Consider the following 19,310-nt stretch of genomic DNA (forward strand, 5'->3'; position numbering starts at 1 on the left):
GGATATAATATATTAAAGCTCCTTTTAGTATATATTCCTAATTAACATTACGTGTACACGTCACTCCATGTAGACCTTTTCGGGTAGAATAATAATATTTTTTTTTTTACAAAATAAGGTCTCTCCTCTATGTATGTTGATTAGGACCATATATAGCATTTTCATTGTGCTTCTATTTTTTTGCATTTTATTAGGAAATTGCTGCTTGATTAAGTACTAATCATCATTCGGACGTGTTTAATAAAGATATGACACACCATAGCAAGTTGCTCATGCAATAGGTCCATAAATTAAATCTTGTTGTCAATTAAATATGCACCTAAACACAAACTCTATCACATGCAACTTAGAAAGAGCTTCGTACCGGCACACTGATGGCAGTTGATTGCTTTTACCTTATCATGTAGGAAGCTGTCCTTCATCGTATTTCACTGAGAAGTGACTGAATATGGCGTGAATATTCATTTAATATAAATAATATTGGTTATGACATTTATGAACAGAAAACGTGTTTTAACGTTTGCTGTTGATGAGTATGTGTTGTTAACTGGAACATGCACGAGACATTGAGTGAACTGAGACAAAATACGATGCCGAAAACTGCAAGAACAAACTGACTGAATAGCATTATTACGCGTGATCATTATTATCTCATTTGCCTCTTTTTCCAAGAAAAGTAGTACCATATGAGACTGCATATTTTTTTAAACATAAGATAAGGTATTTTAACAGGAATATTTAGCTTATTATATAGGACTTTTTTGCACTATTTTTAGACACGTTACAAACGTGTTAAAGTAAAAATGTTGCACTATAATGGTAAAGTGGGAACATAGTGTCCAGCTTATTTTGTAACCTATTTAAACACGTTATCCATCCGTATATTTCGTCACTTTGCTTACGATACTAGTCTTTACAAGTATGAAATGGTTTTACATAACAAGCCGCTTTATTGCTAATGGTAGGTATTTAGACGCATACACAAAAAGATTAAAAATCTTAATAAATACTTCATTCGAACAATTCGATGCCTAGGACAGACGAGGCATCTTTGTTGTCACGAGGAAACATATTTTATTGATGACAAGAAAAGGCGTTATACGTATCTGCTCAACATTGAAAAAAACTGCATCCAATATACAGTGAGTATATAAAAAATCGTTATAACCTTCAATAATATTTTCGTTTGAATAATAACGGTGGATACTGTTTGCCATTTGGAAGGAATTTTAAACGAGTCAGGTTTGCAAAATCTGGCCCATTTCAGAGGAAGTCTATTCGGGATATAATCAAGATGAAATGCTGATGTTCTAAAGATTTGAAAAAAAAACTGATTCGACATGCGTATTACTCTGTTTTAGTTGTTCAGAGCTACTGTTTTAAATGGTATTAGGTACTGATAACGGTTGATGGCGTTTATTTATATGATTTTTGTTTAAAGTACAAATGCATTTTACGAATATACCGTGTAAACACTAATTATGAACGAAATTACCGCTAGCATCTTTCAACTTGGACACTATCCCGTCCGCGTACGAACCAATGATTTTTACATTAAATAGATGGTGACATCATCCCATTTATTCTTTGATATTATTCCGTCCGGGTAGGATATATGCCTCTTCACACATGTTTTGGCAAACATCAATATAAATCCATTTGGATAATCGAATGAATAACATCTGTATGAAACGTTTATTGTTGGACAAATGACGTTTTTCCATTGAATGTCTTTGAATAAAAAACGGATTGTTCTTCAAAATATATGTTGCTAATTAAAATAAAAGTGATGCAGAAGCTTAGAAAAAGTTTGAATATCAAATTATTTGCTACGTCCAAAACGTATGTAACATGTATCCAAACATATAAATTAAGTTCTTGTAACTTTACACTAACATTTACAATAACAAGTATTTTTAAACATAAATGCAAAATACAAAGCGATGGCAGTGTTAGATGTGCATATAAAAACATAAACAGTGCTCTTTAATAGGATTTAAAATTTATAATGTATGATACTTTTATCCCATTTTGATTAAATTCTTTGTTTTATGTATTTAACAGCACAAGTATATGTGAACCATTCCTTTGTGATTCTGTTAAGAACATTCCCGATGATAGGTGTGCGTCATCTATTTACAAAAGCATCATCAACTTTTCTCCGAGAAAGAGCACAATTTACCGTTCTGTTATTTAATTCGTATTTTTGATCTGTGTTAATCAGAATCTTTGAAAGAATTTTTCGAAAAATATTTGTTTTAAAGTATGATAAAAGCGTCTAATAAAGTTCTAGTGTTTTGAATTTGATTTTCAAATATTTCCTGCGGTCGTTAGTGGCATCTGTTGTACAAATCACTAGTCTAAGACCGAAAATATTCTTATTACCAATTCTGGTCTTATTGATTGAGAGCAAGTTTGATTTGATCTAAGATCAATCAAGAAGTGTTAATTTATGCTCAAATTACTGCATCATTTGACAGTCACGCAATGACGCCATCTATTATACAGGAAGTCTCAATTTACTCAACTAACTCGGTGCTTTAGCAGTGTAACTTAATTGAGCAAGATATGGTTGCACGCCGTAGGCCTTTTCAATTGATTAAACCTAATCAGGGAGGACGTTGTTTGTCATCGTGTACACGCACATCAAGACGAACGGTTATATTTGCTAATATTATTACAACTTGATTGATGTTTCGAAGAACATCATGCGATATTATAATTGAGAATATAACAGTGTTTATCTTGGTATTGCAAAAGTCTGGCAACATCATCTACACACAAAAATCCGTCGGTAAGAAGCGTACGGATAGCATTTGTTTGATATACATTATTGTATTATAAGTTTGTGAAACTGCCTGTTTTACGCACAAAAAATTGAGCGTGCTATTATCCGTTATTTAGTTTGGCAATAAAAAATGAAACGCCCATGCATATTTTTATGCCGCCCAAAGCATAAAGCGATTTGTTATAACATACTTAGCAGCCAACATCGTTTAAAACACAGGGATATGACTTAGCCAATCGAAAGATATATATATATATATATATATATATATATATATATATATATATATATATATATATATATATAAAACGTAGGGAACTGGGTATGATTCAAACAACATCCGGTACTAAAGTTGCTGACTTTCAGCTCAAGGAGTGAAGGCACGCTGCTCATTGGCTTTGATGATAGGCAATTGTTAAATAAGTAATCAACGTGTGTGGGCGCGGGTCAGCATTAATTGCTTGATATGACACCAATGAAATAGGAGAGACGTGCTTTTTCCTGGACCGCACATCATGACATTGTAACAAGTGTATTTGTTTTACCTTCTAATTAGCTATTGATTTGTGTTGTGTAAAAACGCATCAACATGACAAACAGTGGACTTCCGAGACAATTATAAGTTTGCCGTTAAACAAATGTCTTTTTTTCTGCATGCGATTCGGACATTAAATCGAAAGATGCACCACTACCAGATTACTTTTATTCCGTGTACGAAACTATACAAATAGACAGTTGCATTTTAATGTTTCTGTTGAAAAGTATTTTGATATATAATGAATCTTACTTACATCTGACCGTACAATTGGACATGTTGAGACTACATTGGAACATCTACTATTGTCTGCTATGACTATTGTGACCCAATGTTGATCATATTGTAACACACAGGATTTCTACATAATACTTAATTAAAGATATTTTGTATTTTGAATATGCATGCTATGTTTTGTGTGTGTTTTAATCAATAAAATACTGTCCTTGAACAAATACGATACGGAGTTCACATAATCAAAATACTGTGTTTAAATAGTTAACACAAAGCTCAGAACGTCTTTTCAAACTTAATGAAATTTTAAAATTATGGTTAGTTTGTAAACCCTCACTGAACTCTTACCCAGTCTGTTGTCTGGGTATCGGTAATGAACAATAATCATACAACAATACGCAGACATCTTTGAGATCATCCAATGATTAACTTGGTACACTATGTCGATATGGCCATATACTTTCAGTTGAGCCTTTATGTTAAGTTTTCTGATGGTAATATATAAAACCGACGTTTTTTGTTTAGACCTGTGACCAGACATCAGTAATGTACGCGATAAATAAGAACAAGAAGATGCAATACATATAACCTTCCATATAGTTCAGACTCTGACACATATCTGAACAAGTAAAAAGTCACTCCAAAAATAGTTAACTCTTTTACTGCTAATGTATTTACACATATTTTCACGCCAGATTGCATCACAATAAATATTGACAACATATATTGACAAAACTGAAACAGGTTGTGTATCCTAAATATTCAATTCTGGTCCAAATATACTGAAATGGGCATTTTTTTAAGCGTGTTCATGTGATCTTACCATATTTGTTTCGTTTCAAAGCGTTGATGAATATCGAAGTAAATTTTAAAGTTCAAAAGAAGTGATTAGAGAATATCAACAGAGAACATCGTACAACCGGAAATCCATTCATGTATCAAAATGTGCGTTGTAGAAAAAGCCACACTAGTCTGATTTGACTTGTTCATACAGCACATTGATACTTATTTTAAGTTTTGTAACAACTAGAATAAACGTGTCTGTATCAGTGATAACTGTCATATTCATGTGTTCGTTTAAAACTGAGAAAATAATGTTTTGAAATAATATTTGATTTGAAAAGAAATTCTGGTGGAGATCTTAAATTAATAAAAAGTGGTTATTTATTATCAAATTCTAAGTTTGTTCTCCAGGCAATTAAGCAATAAAGTATGTTCGTATAACAACGTGCCCTAGAACGGGTATCTTTTAAGAACACGATATGCATGTACGCTGAAGGTCGATGCAATTGACCAACCCTTATCAAGATATCACGCTGTTCTTTATCGTGTTTCATTGACATCATGTGCTATCTTATTAAACATTGATGCGTGTTTGGAAGAAAACCATGCACTATGATTTTGAAGATATATCAAAATGTTCATGATTAAAATTATGTATTGCAAAATCATTCGCACGAACAGGCATTCGCCGAAAAAACAACGGATAATATTTTGTAAAACAATGTGAAAGTAACCAGGTTTTATAAAACAGTTCTGTGTTGAAATATACAATAGTTCAGCATTAAAATGAAGTTTCATATAAGTATACATGTATTCGATTATAATCGGTTTAATTTATGTAATGTTTGATTTTATGTAATGAGTATCCTGCAATGTGTTATTTTATTATTTACAAATTCGTTACATGTGTTCGGAACATTATTTGAAGTAAATATGAAAGAAGAATAAAAAAATTACTCGTCCATTTAGCCATATTTAAAAAATCAACATATTGTCAATGGCTTAAATAAATCATGCACACAATAAAGTTAAAGTTGATGTTATGTCGTCGTTGTGTTTCATAAAAATATTGGTTCAGAGTTAAAGGACACTGATGACAACCTGTGACTAAAATGCTTCACTTTGAAGACCGGATGCTAAGGACACGTTAACATTCCAACGATCATCGCGCTCCTAATTGCAGCTGACTTATGGCTTAATGTGCGCACATGGCTCATTGCCTTTCAGCATCGGCAAACATCGGACCGCAATTCGATTGCGCTGTTTTGCTCTATTCAGTGATAGCTTGGACATCGATCAGGAAGGAAGTGCTTTTTTCTGAACGACGCATCGTAGCTATGAAGCACTTGTATTTCATTTACCCTCTCATAAGCAATTTAGCGGCGTGCTTTGTGAACTTAACATGAAACAATGCACACTTCTGATTGTGTTTTTGCACGAGTACTAAATTTCAGTGGCTGACAACATGCAATTGTAATAGATTTGAAAGATGCATCACTTGTTACTTTAAATAAACTGAGTGCACATTATGATTTTCTATCAATACTTTTGTTGACATTGTAGCCTAAAATGATTTTAAGATTTCTTGATAATACGAACATAAGTAAAGTGTGCGTTGCTAATAACTTTAATGCCCAATAATATTTTCTAAAACAACACATTCAAAATGACCAGTGCATATAAAACCATAATAAGCTTATATGTTTCATACATATCAATTTCACAATTAGTTTTAATAAACGATTATTTAAAAATCATATGTTGACAATTACATTGATGGCTCTACGAAAACTTGTGAATGCTTAAAATTATATCAAGGAAATCGAAAAAGATACATGGAGTCCATTGTTTGTGTAACTTATTAATTCTACCTTAACCAAAGAAGATTTTTAATTAGAAGTGCAAATCGAACATAACAAAGACTTACCTTGAAAAATATCACCTTTGTCCCAGGCAGTGACTATAAGTGTGTACGCCATCTGCAAAATACAACAAATACATTAATCAAATTTGAACACAAACATGTATATAAGATACTTTAATGGTATTTAGTATGTGCTTTTAGCAGATATTTGAACACATGACTATTTTGAAACCGATCGTCATCAGGCAATAGTAGAAAGGGAAAAACATTAAAAATATTAAGCTGTAATTCACATTTGAGAGCATTATGAAACTGCTCTCACAAAACAACATATGAAATTTTAATGTATTCTTCAAGCCCCTTATTTAGATATAAGATATAAAAAAGTGTTGCATTGAGTTAACATTTTTTTCTAACTTTAATCGTTTCAGCCTGTATGGCATAACTACAGTAATGATAATCATTATATTTCAACAACTTGTTACAGATCGTAACATATTGAGTTTGTTTGATAACATATCTTTGAACACATATAAGGTGCATTGGGATAATGTTATTACCAGTTGTTAAAAAGTCAATACTTTGTACCGAAATTAATACGACATCGGCTTAGTTCTTTTTGATTTCATATAATTCAATGTGGGGTTACGTGGATTTTTAAACATTTGAGTTAACTGTTCAAAAGTAAAACAGTATTCGTTCTCATATATCCAAATATTTCAGATACATCCATTTGGCAATATTATGAATATGTTTTAAAATTGATGGACTAAACTGATCAAAAGTAAAACTGCATGAAAAGTATACATGTTTAAAAATGCAATCCGTGAAAATATACAATTGATGTTAAAACAAAGTGCAAATACAATAATTTATTTATAGTAAAACGTGGATTAACAAAGATGAGTAGCATTATAACTAAAAAGTTAGATTTCATAATTAACAAGAAAAACAAATGAACAACTGTGAAAAAAGACCGATACACGTTGGCCGAAATACCTTGATTACCCAACACAATTAATTTCCATTGTATTTAAAAATCGTTAGCCTATTATCCACACGTGTACCACTTTATTGTAATAACGATCAGTAAACAAAATGAACCTCGTGCTCCTGGTAAAAGGGATTTATAAAATATATTTTACCACGTCACGTAGATTATGTATGAGGGTTTTTTGACGAACACAATGTATTTTTACAACTTAGTATATTATAAAATTATTTGTAAAAAATAAAGAGTCAGACATTGCGATGAAATGTATGTTTTTCCAAATTATGGCTTGCAAAAGTATGAGGACGATCGGCTTTTCTTGAATTATTATTGTTCAGATTTTATCAAGTAAATGTGCTTTTGCCCATCACTTGTTTCTAGTCTGCATCCTTTACTGTAAATAGTCTTTACTATTTCGCGTTTGTATATGACAACGTTTTGAGCTTTTTCAAATGGATATATGTTCTGACAGACAAATATCATAATTTATCCAATAAACGTCTATAGATAACCCCCATTTATTCATTCATTTACTAGTTTTCGTTAAAAGCACATCCAAATATGCCAACTTCGTTGGTATGTTAAAATTGCAAACACATTAGCAATTTGTGTTCAAACTCACTTTGATGTTGGGTTGAGCAATTAAGGTTATGCAAGGAAAAGTTTATATGGAGGCATAGATAAATGGTGAAACTTTGGTTCACACACAAAATATTATTGTATTAAATACCTCATAAGATTGTGCACATTGTCAACGCAGCAAATTTAGATACCATAAATGAAAGCCATTGAGATTTTTTGTCTTGCAGATACTTTTGAGACGTCGTTTCAATGATTAGACGATATGACTGATAAGGCTACCGAATAAGCGATAAAATGCATGATCATTTTCTGGCAATATACGATGTGCAGTAGCGATAATCGTGCTACAGAGATATACTCATGCTGGGACGTAATCCGTCTACTGAAAATGATGATGCAATACGTACTTTAACATCTTTTTATTGATATATTCTTTATACAGTTATGTATGCATTATTTTCATTTCTTTCGCAGTTAATGTACCTGTTAACATTTATAAAATCTTAATCAGATCAAAGCTAAATCCTCCAAGCAGAGCAAATCAAAACACAAATTTCTTGACGTACCATGAACATATTATGGTTGAGTATTTTGTATTGCCTCCCACTTTGTGCACCAATAAATACACCAAGTAGGTGCCTCAATGGATCCACTTCCAAAAGCTTTGCAAACTGGACTCAGTTGACTACAAATGACCAGTTACATGAGAAAATAGGTATTATGCCATAACATAATATAATTTGAAATGTATAGCTGTTAGTCATCTTCTGATATATATATATATATATATATATATATATATATATATATATATATATATATATATATATATATATATATATATATATATATATATATATATATATATATCTTCTTTAATATCTAAAAAGTTTGCAAAATAACGGAAAGTCACTTATTAAAAAGTTAAAGATGTGAATTTAAATATGTGTTCATATTAAAAAAAATTGTTTATCAATAGTTTATAAACATGGCATAAATAAACGGTAAATATATTGTGTGTAATTACATAGAGCTTAAATCGAGCATTTAAACAACTTTTTATAGATGTAACTATAAAGCCTTTTTTGTTACAGAAAAGGCATTTGAACTAACTTAATTGAATAATCAAGTTATATTAATTATATTTTGAAAGATGTTTTAATGTGAACGATGACATTAAAACGAAAGTTAAGTAATGTATTAAAAAACTGTTAATATTTTACTTTAGTGTTTCAAGTTTAAAGTTCACTGGGCAATAGTAATATTGTTGACGGTATTTATGTTTTATCAATATAATAAAATGTATGCATTTAATGTTAGACCAATACTTTAAGACAACAAATATTACGTAATCCTATGTTTTAAGTGCTTTACAATGTTAGGATTAATTCATGAGTTCCAGGCACTAACAACAAACAGGAGACCCTTTTAAATAAAAAAATAAGAAAATGCTGGTGCTTCATGAAGGCTTTGATCATAAAACACGGGCCGAAGGCATAATCTGCTGATATAATTTAATGCAATTTGGGTTCAATTTAAGGGTAAATCAATCACCACATATGTTAATTGATGATATTGAAGCATTTACACGTATTCTACGTGCAAAATGCCTGCCATGTATTTCATCAAAATAAAGTAAACACACAATGGCAATTTTCCACACATAAATAAATGCTACGAAGTGAGGCGAACCAATAATCACATAGCACAAAAGACCATTTATATTATACAAAAATACACACTTGTTGGATAAAGCAACGAATAAAATCAGTACAAATCAATATTAGCTCGATTTTAATCATACCATCAGAAAAAAAAGTGTTGCAAATCAGCCTAGTTTTAAAAACAGAAACAAACTGAAATTACGTTGATTCTTATTTGCATATTTTTTATCAAATAAATATTTACTTAATGAAGGTTTTAACCAATCGTTAATTGGGAACTTAAATACGCACAAATCGATCGCCACGGATGATGAATGTCCTAAATTCTTACGGTTACATTTCATGTTTATTAATTTATTTTAACGTATTGCATTGTTGACTCTATATGAAGGCACATAATTATCAAAAGACTGAGTTTACATGGGGTGTTGTTCCGGATTGCGTTTCCTTCTGACTAAATGAAACCTAACGTAAACGAAGTAACAGATGTTGAAATATGCTTAATCGGAAACTACTATAAACTGTTATTTTCCGTATATGCAAATCAGTTTGTATCCCAGAGACCCAGTTTACGTTATCGATACAAAAATGAATTTGTGTTGTTCATACTCACATTTATCCATATTTTTTTATTGGTCATATTCTTTTTATACTTTCCGGATTTCAATAAATATTGAATTAAATAATCTGAAACTTTCATAGAACGCATAGAAACAATGTTAATTCCGGACCTATTTAGTGATGATTTAATCAGATTGGCTTATGTTGTTTAAAAAACACACATAATTTCAAGATTTTAACAAAACATATTCCAATGTCTGTTAAAAGGCTTGTACCACGAGGTTGTATTTAAATTAAATATAATTTAAATTTGATACCATCAGGGATATTTTATTAAACTGTTTAGTATTTGAAGATTCGATAAAATACTGTAACTTGCCGAGTTATTGCAAAAACACGAAAATGCCTGATCGAATTTTTTAAGTGCAATTATTCAATATGTTAATTTTTCTTAAATTCCCTCGGTATTTTCTTCTGCATTTTCTTTAACAGTTATTTATCTGAACTAGTATAGTTTTGTCTGCGTAAACATTCATGTCTGAAGTGTCTTGCAAATAATATGTTTACTCGAGGTAAATTTTAAGTGTTTTATGACACAGACAGTTTGAGCAATAATATTTTTCGTATCGCTTCTTCTTCGTCTGGTAACAATTTTAAAAATATGTCAAACGTGCTTTCCGTACACAGTGAGCGTGTCATGCTAATACATTTAAAAAAAATCCAACATCTGTCATTCAGCATTACGAATATCGTTAGAAAAGATGGGTTGAACAATTCTTCCACGTGTACGAGTGTCAAAGTTACATTGTGTAATCAATTTTAATGTTGCGCGCTTTAATAACTTTGTAGTGGAAACCTTTATTCAGATAGATAAAAATTCGCTATTAAAGATGAAAACATTTATAATGTGCATTAACTGTAACATATAAAGTATGCAAAATATATAACGCGCCACTGACCAAAGAGTTTGAAATTTTATTTCCAATACAACATACACTTAAATTTTGCGTTGTAATTGGGAAATCTATTTCTTTCACTACCGTAACATTTTCATGATATATTATTAAAATAACTGTACTCGCATACCTTTAGTTCGCCCACTCAGAATAACAAAGGTAACGTATGTTTTTCTAACATTTTCGAAAGGATAAGTGTTTTGTATCTTATTAAATATTTCATCGAAACAAGAAGATCGTTAACGAGAGGTTTGAAGATACCACCAGTGAACCTCAGGGACTTTTAAGACGTCTTTTTTAATAATTAGACGAGATGACTGATAAAGCTATCAAATACGCGATAAAATGCATTATCCAGAGCTGGCAACATGTGATGTGTGGAAGCGATAACCGTGCTTCAGTGGTAGGCTCACTCTTAGACGTAATCTGTAAAGTGAAAATTATGATGCAATAATGTACTTAGAAAACATTATGCTCGTTATTTAAAACGAAGTTTAATGACTTCCTACAAAACTCTGTAATAATGTCATGTTATACACTACCAAAAGGCAGAGCACGAGAATTATACAAAGTGTTTTGAAGCTGGGCAACATTTAAAAAAAATGTTACAACATGCAATTTATTAATATATATGTGTTTTTTTAGGTATGGTCACCAATTATAATAATGCAGTATTCAAATCAAATACACAAAAATGACTCAACACAGAGATTGGTATTATTTAAAAGCTATTTTGCTCAGATGCGAGCCTTATTTTACCAAATCAATTTGTGTCTGCTTCTTCCAAGAAGGGTCAGGAAAATTGAATACAATGAAGCAATTGAAGCCATGAATTTTTCGTGCAATTTGATTGATTGGTCACCAATACAGTGGAAATGTATTTTTAAGTATGCTCCGTCTATATGTATTAGTTCAAAACCGCGGTATAGTTCTTGACAAATTTTCGTGTCTAAATTGATTAATTTGCACAATTTCCTAAAACAAAAAACGTTAATTGAAAAACTATTTTAATAATAAATAGTTTGTTAAGTTTATCTCGAACAAAACTAATTTCTACTTTATGCAATTATATTCTACATTCTCCTATGGTATAAATACAGTTGAAATTTAACATGATTAACAAATTATATAGTATAAAAACAACTAAGCCGTTCAACAGATGCAGTTTTCTCCTTGCATATGGTTTATGTGAGAGAGGCATGCTTCAATGAAATGCGTAAACAAACCATTGATCTGTTCAGTAAATTGGTTATAGCACACCTGTACATACCAGAGACAGAATGTGCAAACTGCGCCGTGCATGCAGACTGTTATGTACAGTTTTATGGTAGATTGCGATAAATGCGGACATTTAAACATAACAATTTGTTTAAAAAATTGTATCAAATATAAGTTTCGTAAGGAGGTGATTATTTTCCCCTTAATCAGTTGTTATTGCGTAAACACAGCGAATTAATAAATGATCAATTTAACAGTTATGGTTTTTACTTAGCGGCTGATTAAAATCCCGTCGATTACTCGATTATTTAACAAAGACAAACGTACCAATAGATTCAATTTATTTTTGTTTATTTAACTCTAACACAGCGTTTTCCAATGTTCGTAAAATATTCTGAACAAAAAGATATATGCGGCAGCTTAACGGCCCCGCGACAACAAGTAAGTGTGACCTACGCGGTTGTTTAACGCATACCGACTTCCCCTCTGACGTGAATATGTTTTTGTACATTGAAACACTCAATAGTGACGTGTGCAATGTCTGACGGACACGTGTGCAACATCACGTGTCCAAATGTAACGACGTTATATAACGTATGCAACGGACGTATATGGAAGTTAGTATGTCATTTACATGAAATTATGCAATAATAAATAGGCTGCATGTGCTTACCCAAGACATGACTAATTAGTGAAACACGCAATCGGCAATAACTTAGTGCATTCTCCCCATCGAGTTTGTCTGTGTTTATTCATTAAGGTAGACACGATATTGAAATGGATGCAAAACAAATCTTTCTTATGCACTATGTGACACATCGTTTTCAACAATAAGCTGAAAAATTCGTATCGTTACAATTAATATGTTAGTTAAGTTATGGAGTTAGTTCGGAGGTTCCAATACAGCATGATCGATATAAATTGTTATTGATTCGTCATCAATACTTCCCACATGCATTATATAATCTAAGTATCATTGGCGACTGGCAACTCCGCGTTATTTTGTTGGTAAAACATAACTAAAATCTTTTAAGATCGTTGATGCAAACGAACTAAATGACAGTCACAACATTGCCAAAGTGTATTGAAAAAATCTTTGGCCATAAGACTGAGCGGAACGTTGTTCTAGTTTCTAATAGACAATAAGTGTCAACACCTCAGGTACAATCCAGTTCCTTTGACCATCAAGTTCCCAGAGTGATTCGCCTGAGGTATTGATATCATGTCTGGTTTTGCTTCAGCTGTTCATTTTCGACAGTTCAGCTTCTACCTTACTACATGTGCTGTCAACCGATTTTTTAATAGGCTTGACCTCTGTTTAGCTACTGTCATACTTGATGCTTGCGCTTTTGGTTCAACCAAGTCGGTACTTAAGCTGTGGTCTAACTACATACACTGTGCATTAAAAAATTTAATTTAATAGACGATTAACTTTGAACTAGTTTAACTTTTGCATTCTGTTAAACAGTATAATTTTTTCGTAGATTGCTTATGAATGAAGGTTTCTTAAATGTAGTCACTCAAACAAAACAACCAAACGAAAGGTCATAATCTACAAACACAATATATATATATATAGTTACATTTTGGGGTAAGCATTTACGACAGTGCATGGGTCTACAAAAACAAGTCGTTCGTTTGTCAATTGATCTTTGCAAAATGCTCTCACTTATAAGAGACCGTGTTTGAACACGTGTTGCATTCTCAGACATTGAAGAAAATAATAATTATTTGCATAGTTTCAATCGTCATTGAACAGCGCACTATTGATACGCACTCCTTGTTCAAATAAAATTACAATTATAGGGAAGATAAGTACACTAATTCCAAAGTGTTAATAGGGATTTTTATTTTGAAATAAAACACATTCTTGTTGAATTATTAATTAACGATAAGTTTCAGTAACCACATTTTAATTTTGTTTTAACAAATAGTCACTGAAATGAAAATAATGCTTGTAAAACGTTGTTTCGAAAATGTTTAATAAGTTAGCCGCTTAGAAACCGGTTGTATTGAGAGAAAGATCATTGATACAGCTATGATATGGTTCATGTTGTAAACCACCATTTAGTTTTAATACCAATATTGAACGACCTTTCATTTTGATCTAACAATTAAGTCACAAATAAATCCCACTCCGTAACGTGTGTCATATTTACCAATCGTTAGTTTATTATCCACACCTGCAAGTATAACATGTTCAAGTAGTGATAAGCAACCAAAGGCAGCTATCCGCTCTTGGAGAAAGGGTTGATTTTATTGAAATTATTTTATTTTACTAAGCTTTGCACAAAAGAAAATCCCTTTATTGTAACCCTATGTTTTCTGTTTTTACTGGTTGTGTACACATGTTCTTTCTCTGGCATCATAATGTATATCTCTATTTATAACAAATAGTAATAAATGTAATATACCCTGTTTTTTTCTTGAAATATACATGTTATTCTACACTTCTGGTTGATAACTAATTGACATGTGGTCGATATTGCATCAATTATATATTTCATACCACACACCTTTTTTACGATGCATGGGAGATTTAAGGGTGGTGACGCGTTTAGGTTATTTCTATGCATTTGTAAAGCACTGTTTATGCTTTCAAAACTACCTGTACAAGGCAAGGATATATAGAGAAAAACAGGTTACTGCTTGATCTTTTTGTTATATATCAGGCAAGGCGTTCTTTTATTTGTGCCGAGCCTGAGTTATTACAAAACGATCAGGCAGTAACCTGTTTATCATACTTCTACGTCCCCAATTTGAAAGAAATAATAAAAAAACACGCTAGAATATTACTTTTGTGTTAACGTGTTATCAATGACGTCATGAACACGCGCGGGTAATATAACAAAAAATGTTTTTTGCTGTTTGTGTTGCCTTTTGTGTTAAAAATATTTTACATCTTGGCATCAAATTGTTTGTTATGTTGAATCTGATTCGATTTTACTAAAACTGATTACTTTATAGTTGATTCCGACTTACCCCCTATCATCGACTAATATAAGAACTTCCTGTTTACCATGATATAACAAATATGTTAGGCAACGTTACATCAGACAGATATCAGTGCGGTGGCATGATAAAAAACGCTTCGTGTTCAAGAGTTCCATTTTATTTCAAATATTTTAATTAGTTTGTTTTATACGATCTTATTCGAGGTCGAAACGATCGTAACATATCTAGGATAAGACATTCATTGTATTCAAGAGATGCAATAAATTAATTTAAAATATGAAAATGTGTTTCTTTTTTCCGATCTCTCTTGTTTTGCTTGTTTTGTTTTTATTGAATATATGTTATTGACCTTTAAACAGACGGAGATTTTAATATTGTTTGTTAGGTTGTGATTAAATACTGGGCTAGTGTTAGGTTTGTCTAGTCCTATCATACCATTTTAATTCTTTACTCAAATCCGTTGTATTGACCGTTCCAAGGCGATGATCCCAGTTTCATTCAGTTTTTAATCTTGGAAGGTGTTCCGTTAGAAAATGTGTAGAGAAGAACAACGCTTTCTCTCCAGTTTCTGAAGTTTGTGTTTATGCTATATTGCTGTTTTACTTTAACGCTTCAGTGAAATTGAGTAGCAAAATATTAAATTCTCATTCAAAACTTTGAAATAAATCATGGATGAAATCTTGTATAACACGATATATTTTGTTGAAATGGACTGACCACGTACTTGCTTTCGCATATCTGAAACATTCTTCATTTGTTTGAGAAAAACTCTTCGAAAATAAAATAATAAATCATCATAAAATTAAAGAGGTTAACTGGAGCAAGTACATTATGAAGGAATGTAATGTAAAATTCATTTGGTTAAGAATGCACTTTTTAAATTTTAAACAATCATATGTATCACTATAGAGAGCACGTAACTTCAATATAAGCAGAAGTGTCAGTGCTGCATTATTGTTCAGCTTATTATTAATTGCAATTAGTGTATTACTGCCTAAATCTGATTTAATAATAACATTTAAAGCAAATATAATGTGCGATCTTACGTAAATAGTATGTCAGGTATTGCTAAACAAAAGCTTGTATTTATTGACATAACATTTAAAAATGGTCCATCTCCGCTTGCACTTCGAAAATGTCCAGAACAATTTAACATTTTTTTCAACAACTTCCACTTAAAATTTCCGGAACAATTAAATATTTGTATTCTTGTCCGCTTAAAAATGTCTGTAACGATTCAACACGTCTGAAGTGTGATTTCGAATGACAATGTGCATGTCAAGCTAATGCATTTTACCAGATCCACATCTGTCATCATGACGAGAATTGTGAGACAATATGTTTTTTATTTGAGATTCCACGTGCTCGGGTGACATATTTTGTTGTTATGTTATCAATAAAATAGTTTTTAACCAATGCAGAAATAAGCTATTATAGAGGAACCCCTTCATTGTATTAATATAATTAGCAAAAAAACAACAACAGTAGTTGAACTAGTTTTACCACATACCATAAGTTCGCCCTCCAGTAAGGAAAATGAAGAGAGTGTGTTCTTAAGGGACAAAGAAGACGTATTGTTGTTTTAGTTATTTTACGTGATTACTGATAGAACTATCAAATACGCTGTATGTATCAACCAGACCTGGCAACATGCGAGGTGCGATAGAGATAATCGTGCTGCAGGGATATGCTAGCACTCAGGCGTTATCTGTCAAGTGTAACCTATGATGAGAAGTGTTATAAAAACGATTAAAGCTCCTTTTTTAAAATGTTTATTAAAATTCTTCAAGTTTCTATTATAATGGTATCTTCGGGGTGTTCTACCAGAGAGCAGTGCAAAGTTGTTATCAGCCCATGCGAAGGATGTCGGAGATCGGACATTTTCGATAAAATAAGCGGTACGGTACGGTATTATTATAAAAAATGTCGGTCCTAGTGCCCGATCTCAAAAACAATATGTTAAACTTTTCTTTGATTAAAAAAGAAATAAAACGGGCAATTCGTAACAAAATATTGACTTGTTTATGTTACTTTTTGCTTAGGTCATATAACTTTTAAATCAAAGGGATTAAACCAACCAGTCGAGCTTGCTATCTTTGCTGATGACGTAACAAACTCCTATTGCGATTCTTAAATCAGTCAAATATTGCACCTTATTGCAATTATAATTGTTTAACATTTAAAGCGTCACAATGGTACAAATAAACTAAAAATATATGTTTTCTATTGTTTGGTGAAAGAAGGATAAGGTCTTGTAAGGTCTGTTGAGGTCCTGTAAATTTTAAAAGTTATCAGACCTATTGTATTGTAAGATTGTTTGTCTTTTGCATGGGTTTTTAATTATAAAGAAAATATAAACATGTTTGTTTAAAAACTGAACAATTATAAAATAACTGTCCATCACAAAGGTAGACTAAGATATGAACAATGATAATCGCCGTGCAATTGCAACTGTTATCTGCAGTTGAATACAATAACAAATTGAATAACTTTCATATAAATTGTCTTGGTTAAAACCAACTATTCAGCTGCGAACCATATTTTTTAACAACTAACGAGTCGTAGGAGATTTAGATCCTAAATTCAAAATGATTGCTGGTCACCAATACAGAGAAAAACATAAAATAAGAGATACTCTGTCTAAATGTTGTCATTTCAACTTAGCTACCGTTCCGGATATTTACCTCAATAAGGATTAAACTGCCCAGTTTCAGAAAACACCCTTTTCAACTCCAAACCAATTATTATGATGATGGATATGTGTTTAGTTTTATATCTTACAAGAATGGTTGCTTTTAAAATATTATCAGGTAATTGGGAATTACTTTTTATCAACATGACGTTTTAAAATAGTGTCTGCAATAAAAGGGTTGTTGTTGTGTTTTTTTTCCAAATAAATACAAGAGTACGACATATATCCAACGGATTTATAAACCTATTTCAAACAGTCATTATAACAACAATATGACTATGATAATTGAAGTAAATGTGCTGATTTGTATGATATAAAATGTAATGCGAATAGTAAAAGTAAGTGTGTTATTCCGTTATCAGGGTACCTTATGAGTAAAGGAGTTGCAATAAAAAATTAACATAACAAACAATTATTGATTCATTTAGAACACATCCCAAAAGACGCATAGCATAAGGGTTTTCTGTCTTTCGTCGACAACTCTGTGTTATTGTAATAATTTATTGAACCGTTTTGTCGTTTGTTTGCTTTAAACGATTATTTCAATAAACAAGTTTGAGCAAATTTTATCTTTAGTTATTCAACTTAAATACACTATTCCAGTCTGATAACAGTCTGAAAAAAAATCTTGATTCTATTATAATTCTTGTTTCAACTTTGGTTATATAATATATATGTGCGTCTGGTGGAATTAATCGTCAATTACATAAGAATAAGAACTTCTAGTTCTTCTAAATGAACTCGCTAAGGCGTCTATGGGGAGCGTACATAATTTCATGCAATTAACTCGTATTACAAAACTAGAGCGTTTTTGGGGAACCATCATCCCCCATAATAAAACATACAGACTATTTCATAACGAAGAATATTAACATTGAACAAAAAGAAGCAATAGCAAGTTGACAATCAAAAGGGTGCTTACTTACTTATGTAAGCTATTGCAGTAGTGCAATTTAACTTCAACTGAAATAAATTCACATTTCGTTTGACCTAAACGAAACCAAATTACACTTTCCATATTTTCATTGCCAATAAATTATATAAATGCAATCAAAATCTGATGAAATTGTAATTTAAGTGCAAACTTCCTTAAAACGCTATGAAAATGCAGTAATAGTGTTAGAGACAATCGTAAAAGCCGTTTGTTGTTTCACATAATCACATGACTATAAAGAATATTGAACTCAAATGTGTACAATAAGAACAGTTATCAATAACAAGACAGGATTCAACACATACAACCTTCACCTGACGTAAATCGTTATGTCTATCAATTAAAATACATTTTCAGTGTAGATATATGTCGTCTTGACCAAACTTCTGTTTTTACTTCAAAATATAAATAAAAACAGCTGTAAAGAGAAGATGATAAAATACTTGAACAATTGAAACAACTTCAGAGAGATATGAGCTTCTGATAGATGGAATTTTATAGATAAAAATGTTTAAACTTACAGAATTTCGAAATTGACAAAGTTTATTAATCA

At 31.4% G+C, this 19,310-nt stretch overlaps 1 protein-coding gene across 1 annotated transcript in view; it reads right to left on the reverse strand.

The window, feature by feature from the left end:
- The window catches only part of LOC127871707 (protein jagged-1b-like), a 69,989-nt gene that overhangs the window by 42,393 nt on the left and 8,286 nt on the right, over positions 1 to 19,310 (reverse strand). The window contains 1 exon segment of the mRNA XM_052414845.1: positions 6,268 to 6,319. Coding sequence (XP_052270805.1) covers positions 6,268 to 6,319 — 52 coding nt within the window.

The sequence above is a fragment of the Dreissena polymorpha genome, chromosome 3 (assembly GCF_020536995.1).
Source record: "Dreissena polymorpha isolate Duluth1 chromosome 3, UMN_Dpol_1.0, whole genome shotgun sequence".
NCBI lineage: Eukaryota > Metazoa > Mollusca > Bivalvia > Myida > Dreissenidae > Dreissena > Dreissena polymorpha.